The sequence below is a fragment of the Sinocyclocheilus anshuiensis genome, unplaced genomic scaffold (assembly GCF_001515605.1).
Source record: "Sinocyclocheilus anshuiensis isolate Anshui unplaced genomic scaffold, SAMN03320099.WGS_v1.1 scaffold54, whole genome shotgun sequence".
Taxonomy (NCBI): Eukaryota; Metazoa; Chordata; class Actinopteri; order Cypriniformes; family Cyprinidae; genus Sinocyclocheilus; species Sinocyclocheilus anshuiensis.
In genome coordinates this window covers 1608372-1624160 of record NW_015547654.1, presented here as the reverse complement: position 1 = coordinate 1624160, position 15789 = coordinate 1608372, and the positions used below count along the sequence as shown (strand labels likewise).

Here is a 15789-nt window from a genome sequence, read left to right as displayed (position 1 = left end):
GGTAACTAAATGGTAAATCAAAACTCATATTTAATAAAAGAGTTGGTGGAATTATTAGATGGTACACTGTAAAAATTTGATGTAACAAATAAGTAATGGCAACATTTGTTTTTTCCATTAAATGATCAAATTGGTTTAATTTCAACCTCATTTTTTAAGTTATTCAGCTTTCAAAAAATTTAGTTTTTTTTTTAACTATTTCTGCTTGTTAAACTAATCTGATATAATTTAAATTGAAATAACTTGTACTGCCAGTTTAATTATTCTTAAAAATGTAAGTTGAAGCAGCTGGAATTTATTTATTGTGTAAATAGTATGTAAAAATAAAAGAATAGATAGAAATTAAAATATTAAAAGTGCTCAAAAGTAGTGAATCTTGATCTTGACTGATATTTCTCTGTATGTACATTTAAATACCTTAAATATTTTTACATTTGTATATGTAAAAATATTAATATTTACAAAATATTTATGGTATTTAAATGTACAGAAAGCTGATTTCTTATACCGTTCTGTTATAAAACGAAGTGACATTTTCTGTCATGTAAATACACATAAAATACAACTGCATTTTAATTTTGTTAAAGTATTTCATTCATTTTTAATTAAAGTATTCCATCATATTTTTAATCATTATATCACGTTTTTTTTTTAATCATGTTTTATTGTGTTTTTATGTTCATTTAAATTAACATTTAAAAATAATTTTCAGCTGCATATGTATTTGATATCTATTTCAAGATTTTTTTTTTTCTTTTGCGAAACAACATTTGCAATTTTTTGGCAATTTATCAATTTTGCGTTTATGAATGCAGGGATTGAATAATCTTTTATCTATAATAGTATTTATTTTAGACATTAAATTATTGTTATACACACAAACAAACAAATGTGGAATAAGTACAATAATAACTAGAAAGAATATCAAAGTGTTGAAGAATGGATTTTGTTGGATCAGATGACAGCATTTTGTATTTTTAATAGCAGTATAGTTCCTACACAGTCTCTCATAAAGTGACTCAAGCGTAGCAGGGATTTCTGAAGACTGTATGTTTTCTCAGTCTTTGTGTGTTAATATGAAACGCATCACTTCCTCCTCCTTCGACTCCTTTCATCCTCTCATTACAAAGCAGCGCACATTACACATACACTAAAGCCGCTTAGAGTATTCTATTGGAAATGTCTGTCTGAGGTCTGGCATTAACAGATACCAGAGTTAGTGGTTTCGTCTCTGAGCTCCTTTTCCACTCGGCTAATGAACGTCACGGGGCCTTTTAAAAATAGAAAGTGTTTTAAAATGAGTGACACGAAAATTACAATGTATAGAATGACAAACTGATGCAATCTACAAATAACTTGACACTAAATCACTAGAAGTTTCATATATTACCACTCAAACTCCCAATTATCTTCCAAAACAACAAAAATAAAATCCCGGAAAGCATCGTCGCTCTATTTTAACAATCATCTGTCTGGGTTTCCTCTCGCACATGTCTGATTGACTCCGACAGGCTGGAGAGGCCTCTTCAAAATCCAACAAAATCTAATAAGCATTAGCCTGTCAGACAAGCTCTACCTTGTGTCACACACACATTCGACAATTGGCCACCAGGTGAGAGGAGTCACCTGCAGAAAATCCCTTTTCCCCCGGGAACTGTCAAATTAGCAGTTAGCTATTATGGAGGCTTAGGCCTTGGACCCGCAGAGAACGAGAGAATGAGGAACGAAAGACAGCAGACTCATATAACCGCTCAGAGGCCTGGGGGCAATGACATGGCGCAGGTTCTGAGGCAAAACCCAAACCATATGAACATTAATACGCACCCGGGGGCCATTCTCGGAGATTACTTTACATAACGACTAATTGGCCTAATTTGTTAAATAAACACTATATTTTCTTTTGAAGCTTAATACAGGACCACTGGACATAGCAGTTACTCTGAGCCGAGCAGAAACACCCACATCGGATCTTGGTGGTCTGCTAAAGTAATTTCCCCTCGAAAATGAACCTAATTTCCTCTCTGGGTTCAGGATCATGTGCATGTTCGGTTCGCCTCAGTCATCTAAATGTAGAGATAGTGCTGAATGTAAAGAAAACGTAAGTTATTGAATCGCAGAAAACAGAACTGCTAATGTCTGTGTTGTTTAATTTAATACTGCTGGGTGGAAAGTCTACGACTACTTTTTTATTTGATTTATTATTATTATTATATTTTTACACCAGCTGAGCTACACCGATCATAAAAGTGTTAAATTACCAGTCCAAGCGAGTTCTGGATTCAATAAAACTGGGATAAAAGAATGATTTTTATCCACTGAAAAATTCCAATGGCTTTTATTTTTAATTAAATGTACAGCTAAGTAATCGTGGACACGAGTTGCAAAAAATTACTCTGAAATGATAAACAATGAACTTGCCACAAGACTGTATTTTAATAGCTTTATTAGACATTGAAAGGAGATTAAACATTTTTTACCCGCATTTTGACAGCATTTTTGTAATTACAGTGCATTCATGAGCAACACTTTCTTCAGCAAGTTTCCTATACACAAAAAAAATTAGATCCTTTATGATCTCTGCATTGCTGTGAATTGTTATTTCATTGTGGTTGAAATCTATAAAGTGAAATTAAACGGTGAAAAAAAATGAATTGCTCCTCCGACCAACAACATTCATTTGATTGTTCTGATTTTTTGCAGTATGAAAACTGAATAAAAGTCAATAAAATTGTTTTTGTTTCCAGTAATATATGTACTTTTCCTGTACTGTCAGCTTAGGTCATTAAATGAGTTTTCATGCCTCAAAACCAAACACATTTGTGACAGGCAAAAACGCTCTTTCAAGTCTTCAGTTTCATGGAGCGTTCTGGGAGAGAATTATGGTTTTCCTTCTGAGAAATACACATGAGAATGAACAGCATCTGTGTTCTCAAGGATATTTTTAATGCGAGTGACCAGCAACACTCCAGCGTAACTATTGCTAGAGAGATTTATAGAAATCTGCTTCTCGTTTTGTGTCTGAAACGGCAAGTCCAGCTTGCCATTTGGATTAGTTATAGATTTCTGAAATATTGCAGGGTAGACAGACTGTCAGTATCGAATTTGATTAGTCGTGTTAATGAATTTAATTCTAAATTTATATGATTGTCTTTTTAACAGATTTGATTCAAAATATAAGCCATTTTTAGCAATGCAAACTTAATGTGTCTCATGCAGTTAAGCTGTTATATCAAATATTGTCATTTTTTGCAGTTCACAGTCCGAATGATGTTGGCAATGTGGATAAACGTGCAGACAAACAGACACAAGATAACACCCCAAAACCCCTCACCTCATTCCCCGTCCCACCCCTAAGACCCCCATAACCCCTTCGATCCATTCCACGTTCACTTTTTGGCTGCTTATGCAACTAATTTCTTAGAAAAAGTGTCTGTGGGATCAGATAGCCCGGGTCCAAAATATCTTACCCCAGTTTTCGCGAGCCCGGAACTAGTTGGCTGGGCTCAGATTTATTGTACCTTGCTGTTCTGGAGGAAGATCGTATGCATGTGGTCAGTAGCGAGGAGCCTGCGACCCAACCTCCCTCTCATGTTACGCCCTATATATAACATCCATTCCTCCAGCACCTCCGTTCAACCCCCCTCCCTCGTTCCCTCGCTCCAACTCCACTTCTCCAGAAGCGCTGTATACAGTCGGGCCCAGACGGCTCAGTCTTTCCCTCTCCCTCTCTTTCTCTCTCTCTCCCGTCTGTCATCCGAGCTTCCTCTTGCAGGCTGTGTGTGTTTACCCTCTTTTTCGGCCTGGCAACGGGGCTGCATGCTCAGGATTACCGGAGGCCTTGCCTTTCATCGTCGCCCGCTCCCTCTTCCTTTCGCCTGGACTACGGTGGCCACGGGTGCGAGGCTGTTACGGAGTTAAGTGGATTTGTAGATACTAAAGAGACATGGATCACTCTCTGTTCGGATGCCTTCGGAGCCCGCATGCCCCATCCCAAGCCCTGCACCCGGCGTTCACCCAGTCCTCCCTGGCCCTGCACGGCCGCTCCGACCACGTCTCCTACCCCGACCTCCCGGGACCCTCGCCGCCCTGCAGCTACGCGGGGGAGGAGGGCGGCTTCGGAGGACCCCATCACAGAGTTCACCTTGCTCCGCAGCATCCACACCTCTCACAGCATCAGCCCTCCTGGCATGTGCCGCAGATGCCCTCGATTGACAGCGAGCGCCACGGCCTCTGCCTGCCGCACCCTGACGCCGCGGCTCCAGAACTGTGCGGCGCAGGAGGAGCGGGCTTGCAGGGCCTGTGCGCGGGCAACCCAACACTCTCTGGAAGTGACCCTTCTGGGGCGTCGTGTGTGTCCGGAGAATACGGGAGACAGACCATGTCACCTATTGAGCCGGAGCGACGGAATAGCAAAGGGAAGAGTGACAGTTCAGGTACGCAGCTCAAAACGTTTTCTTCCATGTTCATATGCGTTCAGTAGAAAAGGCATTTTGAACTTGATTTTATTTTTTTAGCTTGATTTTTGTTCAATTATTACAGTATAAATAATTCTAGTGTTTTCCGTGACTCGAGAACTGAATATTGTCTCTTTTGTTACTCATCAGATTTATTCAGAATAGCACAAGTAAAAGACTTTTACTTTATTCGATTTATGTATTATTTTATATTATTCTTATACATATATATATATTTTCTTATATTTAAGAAAAAAAAAACATTGGTTTTAGTAATATTTGTTGTATTGTCTATTTTCTCTCATCTGGACTGGATTTGGAATTTAATTTTGATAATATGTTTTAATAAATAGTAAGGTGAAATCCATCCATGCACCAAATTATATGTTTAATGTAATGTATTGTTTAGAAAATAGCTTTGTTTTATTTTAATAGTTTATTTTGCAATGTTCAGTAAGAATTAAAAAATTAGTGTACCTTTATATTTTGACATAAATAAAACGATTTAAAATAGGAAAAGAATTATCAGAGATTTAAAGAACTTTATTTTAACATTTAAATTTCAAATAGCATTTAAGATTTTATATTTATACAGTTTAGTCCATATCAAGACACTTTTAAACAAAAATTATTCTATATGTACTAAATGGATTTTATTTGTACTGCACTGTAAAAAAAGATTTTTCGAAGTTTGCAAGAAAATACTATTTCTGTTTTTTTTTACTTCAAAGTTTCACATTTAATTCAATGTGTTACTTGTCATTTGTTTGTAATCTGTTAAATTTACTTGCAGTTTCTGAATAGAAATTGTTTCAACGTAAATCCTACACGATTTTTTTCAGTGTGTATTTAACTACATACTAAGAATAATTTAATACAACTGTCGTCTGTTAGAAAAGACATAAGCAGAAAAGTGCGATTCATTTTTACACATCTGACATTGAGATCAGATCCACACACACACAAACGCTCTAATCCGTCTATGAACCATGTAGAAGAGCGTGCAAACTTTACAAATAAATCAAACTGAGCAGTTGTCATGAATATGGTCAAAAGCAGCTTGATATTTCTTAGTTTTAAGAGAGAATGCTTCCTGATATGAGAATAAATTAAAGGTTGATTGAACAAAAAACAGGACCAGAATCCTGACTGGGCTGGACACGGCACAGTAGTGTTTTAATGGCAGGGCCTGGAGCTGTGGGGCTGCCCTGTTTCTTTCTTTCATCAGTCTCAGAGGTGTAAGTCACTCTGGCATTTACCCTCAGGTCTTTAATAGACCACAGGTGAAAGCCGCCGTTAAATGCTCACATTGCCCGCAGCTGCGCTTTTGATACCCCAAACACATACGCACCATTTACAGCTGGGGAAAACAGTTAGAGCTGCAGCTGGAGAATTTTTATATAAGACGTGACCTTAAAATTCAAGAACAATAGAAAATGTCACACCTGGTCATCTAAGTGGTTTGACATTGACGCGCAGTCTTTAAAACTGTGGTGCAGAAAAAGCAACTTAGTTGTTTTACACGAACACGCAGATCTTGCCGTATAAAGTTGAATTGTGAACAGAGCGAATGTCTACAGGAAAAACGTCACTGCTGTGAAAAAAAGATTTAGTTCACTTTTTTCACTTTTACAGTAGATGAACTGAATTACCCCAGCTTATACTGTACAGCTAAGAAATGTTTTCTGTCTGTTTAGTCATGCCATGAAGGGGGTCTAAATGCTGTAGCTTATTATTCAGGTGCCTGTAATTTATAGCATGATGGCATACTGATGGATAGAATGCTGGTAGAAATTTCCAGAAGGCTCCTGTTGGCACTTGCTGTGCCTTTATACCAATCCAATGTCCTCCAGTCTGTTGGCAGTTATCAAAGCCAGTGTGGTTTCCATTTAGAGCCGTGTCAGATATCAAGATGTTGCAGCGATAGGCTGAACAGATTAGAGATTATTCCTAAAAGTGATGTTGGAAATGAAATATGAGTTTCAAAGCTCATAATCTTGTGTTCTATAAAAACCTTGGATTTCTAGAGCAGTTGTATTTTTATGCCGGATTCAATGGAGCCAAAAATTCGACATCTAAATCACACCCGTCCCTGAATGGCAAGCCAAAAGATATTCATTGGAAACATATTCTCCTTTAAAGATTTCTTTGTAATGAGTTGTTTCAAAGTCTCTCTGTCTATTAACTGTATTTTAACTGATTGTTTTGCATTACACTGTTTAAGTGTATTACACTGTTCATTCTCAATATTTCACATTATAAAAGTAAACATTTTGACATTGGAAAATTAGTAGGGTACCAAAGAAAAGAAAAAGGCTGTATATAAAATTCAAACTCACAGTAGTTTAGTTTATAAATATTAAAAGAAAATGTATATAAAATTATAAGGCATGGTGTAATAATGAGAATGTTATTGGTTGCTATTCACATATGTATACACTGTGGTGACCTGCGATTTATTACCTTTAAAAAAAACTATTTCTAACTGATCAATCCCTTCAGTTGAGTTTTGCTGGAAAAAACCTAATGCATGTAGGTTGATTTAGTGACATTAAATAATATTTTTGATTTTAATAAAATCAGTTCATTTAGATGCTACCAAATAAAATACTTTTTAACAATTGCTTTATCCAATTGCAAAAAATAATTCTTGATAAAAAAAACCCCAATGAATTATTTGCCCTGGAATTTACATACTTTGCTCATGATAATCTATTCAGTTTCATTGTTGATTTTAAAGAAGTTCTACTGGCAGCAACAAAGTTAATGTTTCTTTTTAAATTTAGTATTTAATGAATTAATAAATGAGGAAATCAAACTGATTTTATACCCTATATATTCCTGTTTTTGCAGATAATTTTTTTTCAGTAATATAGACACATCATCATAAGATTATATGTGTTACTGTACCTAAATATATATTGCATAACAAGCTTCAGTCAACACATAAAGGGTTGAATTTGATCGTTTTTGGACCAATCATAAATGTTCCCTGGGAAAGCTTCATGTATTCTGTTAAAGGAGACGTGTGTGGAAAATGAAGAGTAAATTGATCTGATTGTTGGAGAGTGTGAACGAAGCCCTGTTGATTCAGGCCAGATTTGAGAGCATGTGCTCCGTTCTCTGGCCCTTCTCCGCCTGCTAAAAACACCAGAGCCATATCGCCATAATAAAGGGTGATTGGCAGGCCAAATTGTTCCGCTTTCATTTTTATTTTTGTTCGTTTATTTTATTTCAGAGCCCTGCAGTTTATCACACCATCTTATTTTTTCACCCTTTCGCTTTCCCTTAATGTTTTTTTTTTCTTTCTCTTTTTCTTTTTCTATGCATTTACAGCGGCTGGAAAGTGATCTGTTTTTCATTTCAGATTCCCAGGATGGGAGCTATAAGTCAGACGTGAGCAGTAAACCTAGGAAGGAGCGCACAGCGTTCACCAAGGAACAGATTCGAGAACTGGAATCAGAATTCGCTCACCACAACTATCTGACACGGCTTAGACGTTACGAAATCGCTGTCAACCTTGACCTCACAGAGAGACAAGTACGTTCAATGCTGAGCCTGTTTTCACATGTTACCAACAGACATAACACTGGCACTTCAAAATATTTCTTTGCTTGACGGGTAAAAAAAGCCTTTGCATTAAGGCTGACTTCACTTAAAGTGATTAAGTCGTATAAAGTGATATACGCAATGCTTAGTAATTTTCAACAAATTAAATAATATGATAAATATCAAAATATTTCAGTATAGGTTCTCTAGAAATATGTTTTACATTAGAAATGAGTGACGTGTTTTATACAGGGCTCTGTGTCGAGGGGTTTAGTCTATTTGTTAGGATTGAGGGAGGGATTCTCTTTTTTTTTTCTTTTTTCTTTTTTTTAGAAGATTTTTTGAATGAGTTTTATTAGATAAGACAGAGGGAAAGTGACAGGGAGAGAGAGAGGGACAGCAGGAGCGGGACATGATCTATGGCTGGACTTGAACCAGAGTCCCCATGAGCACATTTTCATCGAATATTACATTAATTCAGAGGCCTCCAATTTTCCCATCTGCTAATTAACTGCAATGATATAAACCTTTCAAAATAGTGACAATAAAATCATATGAAGGAGACAGGGGCTAGTAGTCACAAAGGTGTACAGTATCTTAGTTACTATACAATTTAGAGTAAAACGTCCTTTTTTTTTTGGTACTATACAATTTAGAGTAAAACATCCTTTTTTTTGGTCACACTTTTATAAAGGTCCAATTCTCACTATTAACTATGACTTTTGTGTCGATAAACTTCTAATTTGCTGTTTATTAATATAGTAAGTTAGTTGTTAAGTTTAGGTACAGAGTAGGATTACGAGATCTAAAATATGATCATGCAGAATAAGGCATTAATATGTGCTTTATAAGTACTAATAAACAGCCAATATGCTAGTGATGTGCATGCTAGTTAATAGGGAGAATTGGTCCTTAAAATAAAGTGTTACTCAAATTTTAAACAGTGTATTAATGACTTAATTTCTGTTGGTTTTGTGTATTTATATCCGAATTTGGCTATTTATACTTTACTGCAAAGAAAATAGTAGCTGTTTAATTGCAGGCCCCATTGTGTGACAACTTACCTCAATAGACTGTAAAGCATGCCCTGTTATTGGGAAACATTGTCACAAAAGGTTTGAATAATTATGTTTTATAGTTTTTTTTCCCCATATACATTCTTCAATCTTATATAGTCTTCTTATAAAAAACCTTTTTAAGGCCTTATAACGTACGTTTACTCACTTTTACTCACTGGAGTAAAAACTAGCCCCAAGTCTTGCATATTACTCTTTAAATATATTTAAAATTAGACAATGGTTGAAGCTCACTGTAGATCTACGGTAGATACTGATTTTTGGTGCTTTCTTCTAAATGACCCGTACATCCCACACAGCCATTCCAGAGTTTAGGATCATTCCAGATGAGTCTTGACCTAAAAAGAAGCTTTACTGTACAGCAACTCACTTAGGATTTGCATTTTTGTTTTATTCCCCTTTCTCTTCCTATACTCCTCCACACAATTGCTTGCTATCCAATGACTCTCAGCACAGATCCAATAAATCTGTGGACGTGGGTTGATGTCAAATCTTTAATAAAAAAGTCTGAAAATCAACCCTTTCTGTGCACCTTCGCTCTATTGCATTTATATTTATATTTATTCCACATACACACCTTTGAATACATATAAAAATGCATGTTGCTTTGAAATAATAAATTATGAAATATGGTAGCACAGTTCCATAAAGCCTGTAGTTATTAGTGTAAAGAGTTGCAAAAAAGTTCCCACACTTCATCTAAATGTTTTTGTCATGTAAGGAAAGCTGCCGACTCATTTAAGAGCTCTCTCTAAAATACCTGCGCTGCTCTTCCTAAAATAACCGCCTGAGCCTGAAATAGTCCCGCTGTCAAGCCAGAGGTGGGGGGTGAGGCGCCGCCACTCAGTCCAGATCCGATCGACCCGTTTTAGGCAGCAGCTTGATCATCCCAGAGGAGACACAAATACAGAGTAAAGTGTCAAGTCAGGACCTGGAACGTGGGCCAACGGGCGACCAGGAGTTTTGCATCAGCACATAACTGACCAGGTGGAAATAGCCTAGAGAGCCAATGCTAGCCCCCACAGAGTCAATCATATTGCTGCTCCGCCAAACTTCCCAGAAATCTGCTCCAGAAGAAAAACACAAGAGTCCACCAGATCCACAGTTCCTTTAAAGATTAAAAGCAGATATGAAGGACCCACAAAGCACATGAAATGAGGTGTTTTACTTGGTTTACGTATGTGGTCTATACGTGTGGGATCTGAGTGCTGTGTTGGCAGAAGTCATTGAGAGAAAGCTTTAAATCTGTCGCTCATCCGATCTGATACACGCGCGCACTATGAAGGGGGTTCTGATACAGAGGGCGTGATGGTGGTTTTAGAGTGGGGGTCTGCGTGCCAAAACAACTCTTTCTGGAAAGTGCCATAACACACGCCCTAACACACGTTCCCACAAAGTGGCGTTGAGTTTCCCTGATGCAGATCTTGGATGCCTGTGTTGCTAGGAGACCAATAAAGTCCCATAAACATTGTGTGTAATTGACTACTGTATAATAGCTTGGCCAAAAATTAGTCTCCTAATGAGCAAACAACACTTGTTTATTCATTTGTTTTTCTTGAATTATAGATGGTATTCAAAATTTATTCATGTTCATAATTATTCTTACAAGTATACTTAATATAATACAGGGTTGGGAAGATTTGAGCAAAATATAAGTTGCGGAAACAAAATTACTCAATTCTTTACCTACTGTAAAATATGCAAAATACATTTTTACCTCAACTAATTAAACATTTTTCTGTAATTGTTCAAATCTGTTTAAAAACGGTTCAAATCAGAACATTTTAATTTTGCCATGCATCAGCACAAATATGTCCATTACACAGTTTTCAGAGAATAAATTAAAATAAAGATGTTTAATATTAAATAAATGCAAATAAATATAAAAATATATAAATTATATTTAATGTGATTCTTCAGGTGAATTAAATAATACATTGAATTAAAGAATTCGTTAAGTTCTTCCCACATTGAAGTCAATGAAATGGTTAATTTATTTATAACTGTATAAAAATATATCTCATTTCATTTTATATTCAAATTTCAAATCTAATATTTCTGGAAATATAATTCAAATAATATTTTGTGGGTGGGGTTGTTGTCAAAACTAAAACCCTTTAAAAAAATGTTGATTACTTGAAATAAAATAAAGATTAACGAAAATAAATAAAGTTTAAAAATAAACTTATTTCTGCTAATTGCAGAGGCAACATTTCAGATTTTTGTTTAGTTTAAGTACTAAAATAACTAAAACTAAATAAGCTAAAAAAAACTAAAAACGTAATAAAAACTAAAAATGAAAAAAAAAAAAAAGCGCAAAATTGCTTTGAACTAAAAAAGTTTTTGGCAAATCTTTAACTAAAATTAAAATCTAATTTAAAATATCATCAAAATCTATAATAGTATATCAATGATATCAAAATAACACTGTGTGATAACGTTTTTGAGCAATTCATATTGAGAAATAAAATGTACTATTAAAAATTAGGCCAAGAACAGTTGTATTTTTTTCCCCATTCCATTATACTTTATATGACTGCTTTATCAGTATTTCTCTTGCACGCAGGTAAAGGTGTGGTTCCAGAACAGACGGATGAAGTGGAAGCGGGTGAAGGGAGGTCAGCAGGGAGCCGCTGCACGGGAGAAAGAACTGGTGAACGTAAAGAAAGGAACTCTCTTGCCTTCTGAGTTCTCCCCAATGGTCGGACTGCACCATCCCATGGGTTCGCCCAGCAATGAGGACGACAGTCACGACAGCGACCAGAGCTCTGAGCACGCGCATTTATGATGCCTGCACTCCAGCCGGTCACAACCTGCCAATTTCCTCAGGAATCAACTATGTTGGTACTCCGAAGGCTGTTAACAACTAGTACTGGGCCGCGTTGTGTTATTTCATTCTGAGTGGCTAGGGTTTGTTTTTGGTCTGTGAAACAGATGCTCACAGGGTTGCAAACCAGAGCTCAGCCCCCAGTGGCACCGGACTTTGAAGAGTAGTCTAAATAATAGTCAAAGCTGGCCACAGTTTTCAAGAGAATATGCATTTCATCCGATTTTGACATTGTAAATAAATGTAAGTTTGAATGTTGTAAACATTCCACACGAGTGCCTTTGAGGGGATTTTTGCACTGTTTTAATTTTTGCCCTAACTGTTTGCTACTGTATTTACATACAGATTTTGATAAAAAATACCTTTAATTAAAAACACATTGATATAATCTGTGACAGCACAGGATAAGTATTATCTTAGTCTGTTTGTAAAGAAACAAAGGATGCCATTAATTGCAGCTTATTTTTTGATTAAGTGATGAATTATAATGTTTTAGACAGACGATTTTTTTTTTGTTCATTTTATTTTACAGTGTGGGTACTTTGGATTGAAACGGATTGAATATGACATGGCATACTGCTATACATTTAATTTCGAAGGATAATAAGAATCTTTTCACTTGCCTTGCCAAAGGCTTGTGTACTTCAGGACTGCAAATAATGTTTCATGATCACTGAAGGAGTTATTAAAAAAACATAACACTACACTTCAAAAAATTGGGTTTGGTAAGATTTTTGTTAATGTTTTAATAGATGTCTCTTATGCTCACCAAGGCTGCATTTATTTGATCAAAAATAGAGTAAAGACAGTAATATTATGATATATTATTACAATTTAAAATACTGTTTTTTTATTTTAATATATTTTAAAATGTAATTTATTCCTGTGAGGGCAAAGCTGAATTTTCAGTATCTCTTGTAACATTATAAAAGTCTTTACTCTCATTTCTGTGATCAATTTAATGAAATATTGAAAAAGTATGAATTTATATATATAAAAAAAATTTTTTACTGACCCCAAACTTTTGTATGGTAGTGTTTATAATTTATAAATGCAACATTACATATGGCATATTTTTCTTTCTTTCTTTCTTTTTTTTTTTCCTGTTCAAGTTTACGATATTGTTCGTATCTTTTATTTACGTTGTAAATAAACAAATGTTAGGTGTTTCGGTTTCAACTTTTTTTTTTCACGACAAACCTGCTCAATTAATTAATTAATTTTAAAAAAAGTTTTTAACGGAAATCTTACCAAAGGTTGAAGAGGATTATGTGATGTAAATGCTATGGAAAGCCATGTTGAAGAAGTAATATTATGGTTTGGCGTTTCTGTGAAGACCACGTGAGTGAGCATTCTAATTTCTGGACTGGCACTTTATGGAGTCGGCCAACTTCTCGAACATCTTTGCTCATATATGAGAGCAGCTGGTGATTCGATAGCTGCAGAAGTTTGGACTCTTTTGATTTGTGGCTTTGCCATTCCCTCGACACATAGGCAAAACCCAGGCTAAGTGGATTTGTTTTCAGTTGTGGTCAAAGCCAGCCATGCATTTTCCCTCTGTGGAAGACATTTTTGATGAGCTGTCCGATTTAGATGTTTGTGTATGATATACTGTGATCAAAGTGAGATGAAGTACGATCCCCTTGGGGAAACAATTCGTGGCTTTACGAAATGAATGGGAAATATATTTATGACCCCTCAAACCCTGCCAAGCACCCAGCTGCACTGATCACAGCCGTGTCTAAACAACGCATGATGAATATGGCCTGTCAGAAGCGGCCCCAAACAGACAAATCAATAGATAACACGAGCAAATAAACTCAAGTCAAGACAAACATGACTTAGGTATGAAAAATACACCACAGATCACAAACAAAGCTGAGCACAGACACACACGCAGGTAAACAAGCAAGACTTTTTTATGTTTGTCTTTCCAAACAAATGTAACTTTTTGTACGAGTTTGTTGATTTGCTGTTGGAATGATGTTTCTTTCTCTCCAACCACTTCGAATACTGTGGAAAGAAGTAAGATTGTAAAAGGGATGGTCCACCCAAAAATATTTACTCACCCTTATGTTCTTCCAAATTTGTATGATTTCTTTCTTCTGTGGAGCAAAAAGAAGATATTTTGTAGAATGTTGACAGCCAAACAGTTGCAGCTCCCACTGACTTAATCGGACAAAAAATATAATGGAAGTCAATGGGAACCACAACTGTTTGGTTACCAACATTTGTCAAAATATCTTCTTATGTGTTTAGAACAACATGAGGGTAATTTTTCATTTTTGGATGAACTATGCCTTTGTTTAAAAATATACCACAGATCACAAACAAAGCTGAGCACAGACACACACGCAGGTAAACAAGCAAGACTTTTTTATGTTTGTCTTTCCAAACAAATGTAACTTTTTGTACGAGTTTGTTGATTTGCTGTTGGAATGATGTTTCTTTCTCTCCAACCACTTCGAATACTGTGGAAAGAAGTAAGATTGTAAAAGGGATGGTCCACCCAAAAATATTTACTCACCCTTATGTTCTTCCAAATTTGTATGATTTCTTTCTTCTGTGGAGCAAAAAGAAGATATTTTGTAGAATGTTGACAGCCAAACAGTTGCAGCTCCCACTGACTTAATCGGACAAAAAATATAATGGAAGTCAATGGGAACCACAATTGTTTGGTTACCAACATTTGTCAAAATATCTTCTTATGTGTTTGGAACAACATGAGGGTAATTTTCATTTTTGGATGAACTATGCCTTTGTTTAAAAATATTTATTTTTTGTTGTTCCAAACCTGAATGTTGTTTTTCTTATGTGAAACACAAAAGTTATTCTGAAGAATGTCAACTTTTTTCATCAAAGAAAGTGAAAGGAGTCCATTATAAACATTATGAACATTATAAAAAAAACAAAACAAAAAAACCCCCAGATATTTTTCAAAATATCTTGTTTTACACAAATAAATTAATACAAATTTGAAAACATATGAGGGTAAGTAAATAACGACAGAGTTTTCAATTTTGGGTGAACTATTCCTTTAGTATGTATTCACACTCATGTCATTCCAGATTTTTTTTCCCTCGTGGAACACAAAAGAAGACGTTTTGAAGAATGTTGGTAACCAAATCGTTTTTTTTTTCATGAACTGCCATTTTAATTCAGAAAGTTTAGTTCTTGTTGTTACAGACAAATGTCACCCAGAGCGATTGTCTTGAAGCACAACCCTTCGGGCAAAATAATACCATTTCTTCCTTGCATTAAAATAATTATGTAGCTTTATATTGTTCTCCTGAGCATCTAGGAATTTCACAGCCAGTGCGTGCATTGCAAGAGGAAGGTTTTTTTTTCCCCTTCAAAAAATAAAACAGTTGTTTTGGAGTACCTCTAGCCCATGTTACTTTTTGATCCTCAATGAACCTTCTACCTTGACCCCACAGGGAACGACTTTCCTTTAGCAGGAAGGGTAATGTTGTCATTTCTCCATGCCATGCCAAGAACAACACAGCCAACTGAAGAGTTTTCCACACAGGGTCTGAGTGTCTGCTCAGCCTCCTTCCAAAAAGTGATTTAGGGTAATTTTCAGCACAACTCTAGGTGTTGATGGATGATGTTCACTGAGGTATGATACCCCGTACAACACCTGACTGTTGTTATTTTCCAGCCCAGTCTTTTCTTTGTCTTTCATCGAGGAACAAAAGCAACGGTTACGCTGGTAATGAAACATTGGCATTTTTATAGAGACTGCAGCTCTCTGCGTCAGTGAAAGACATGTCTAGAGAGTAAAATGACTATGGATACGCCTGCTCTGAATGTGTCCGTTTCTGCAAACCGTTTGGGTCAAGGCCAGGTCATGATGCATCTGGGACACATTAAAAAAGGCCAT

The 15789-nt window shown here is 35.9% G+C and overlaps 1 protein-coding gene across 1 annotated transcript; it reads left to right on the top strand.

Annotated features, from left to right (window-relative positions):
- Positions 1-3452: 3452 nt before the first annotated feature.
- On the top strand, positions 3453-12346 carry meox2b (mesenchyme homeobox 2b). The gene is made up of 3 exons (XM_016504275.1): positions 3453-4433; positions 7822-7994; positions 11646-12346. The coding sequence occupies exons 1-3, from the start codon at positions 3944-3946 to the stop codon at positions 11865-11867; spliced, it is 885 nt and encodes a 294-aa protein (XP_016359761.1). The 5' UTR covers positions 3453-3943; the 3' UTR covers positions 11868-12346.
- The last annotated feature ends 3443 nt before the right edge of the window (positions 12347-15789 follow it).

Bases quoted from the DNA above. Each gene is read 5' to 3' on its own strand.
- meox2b (XM_016504275.1), top strand. From the start codon at position 3,944: ATGGATCACTCTCTGTTCGGATGCCTTCGGAGCCCGCATGCCCCATCC. The intron at 4,434-7,821 runs GTACGCAGCTCA...TTTTCATTTCAG, and splicing joins AGGGAAGAGTGACAGTTCAG to ATTCCCAGGATGGGAGCTAT. The intron at 7,995-11,645 runs GTACGTTCAATG...TCTTGCACGCAG, and splicing joins TTGACCTCACAGAGAGACAA to GTAAAGGTGTGGTTCCAGAA.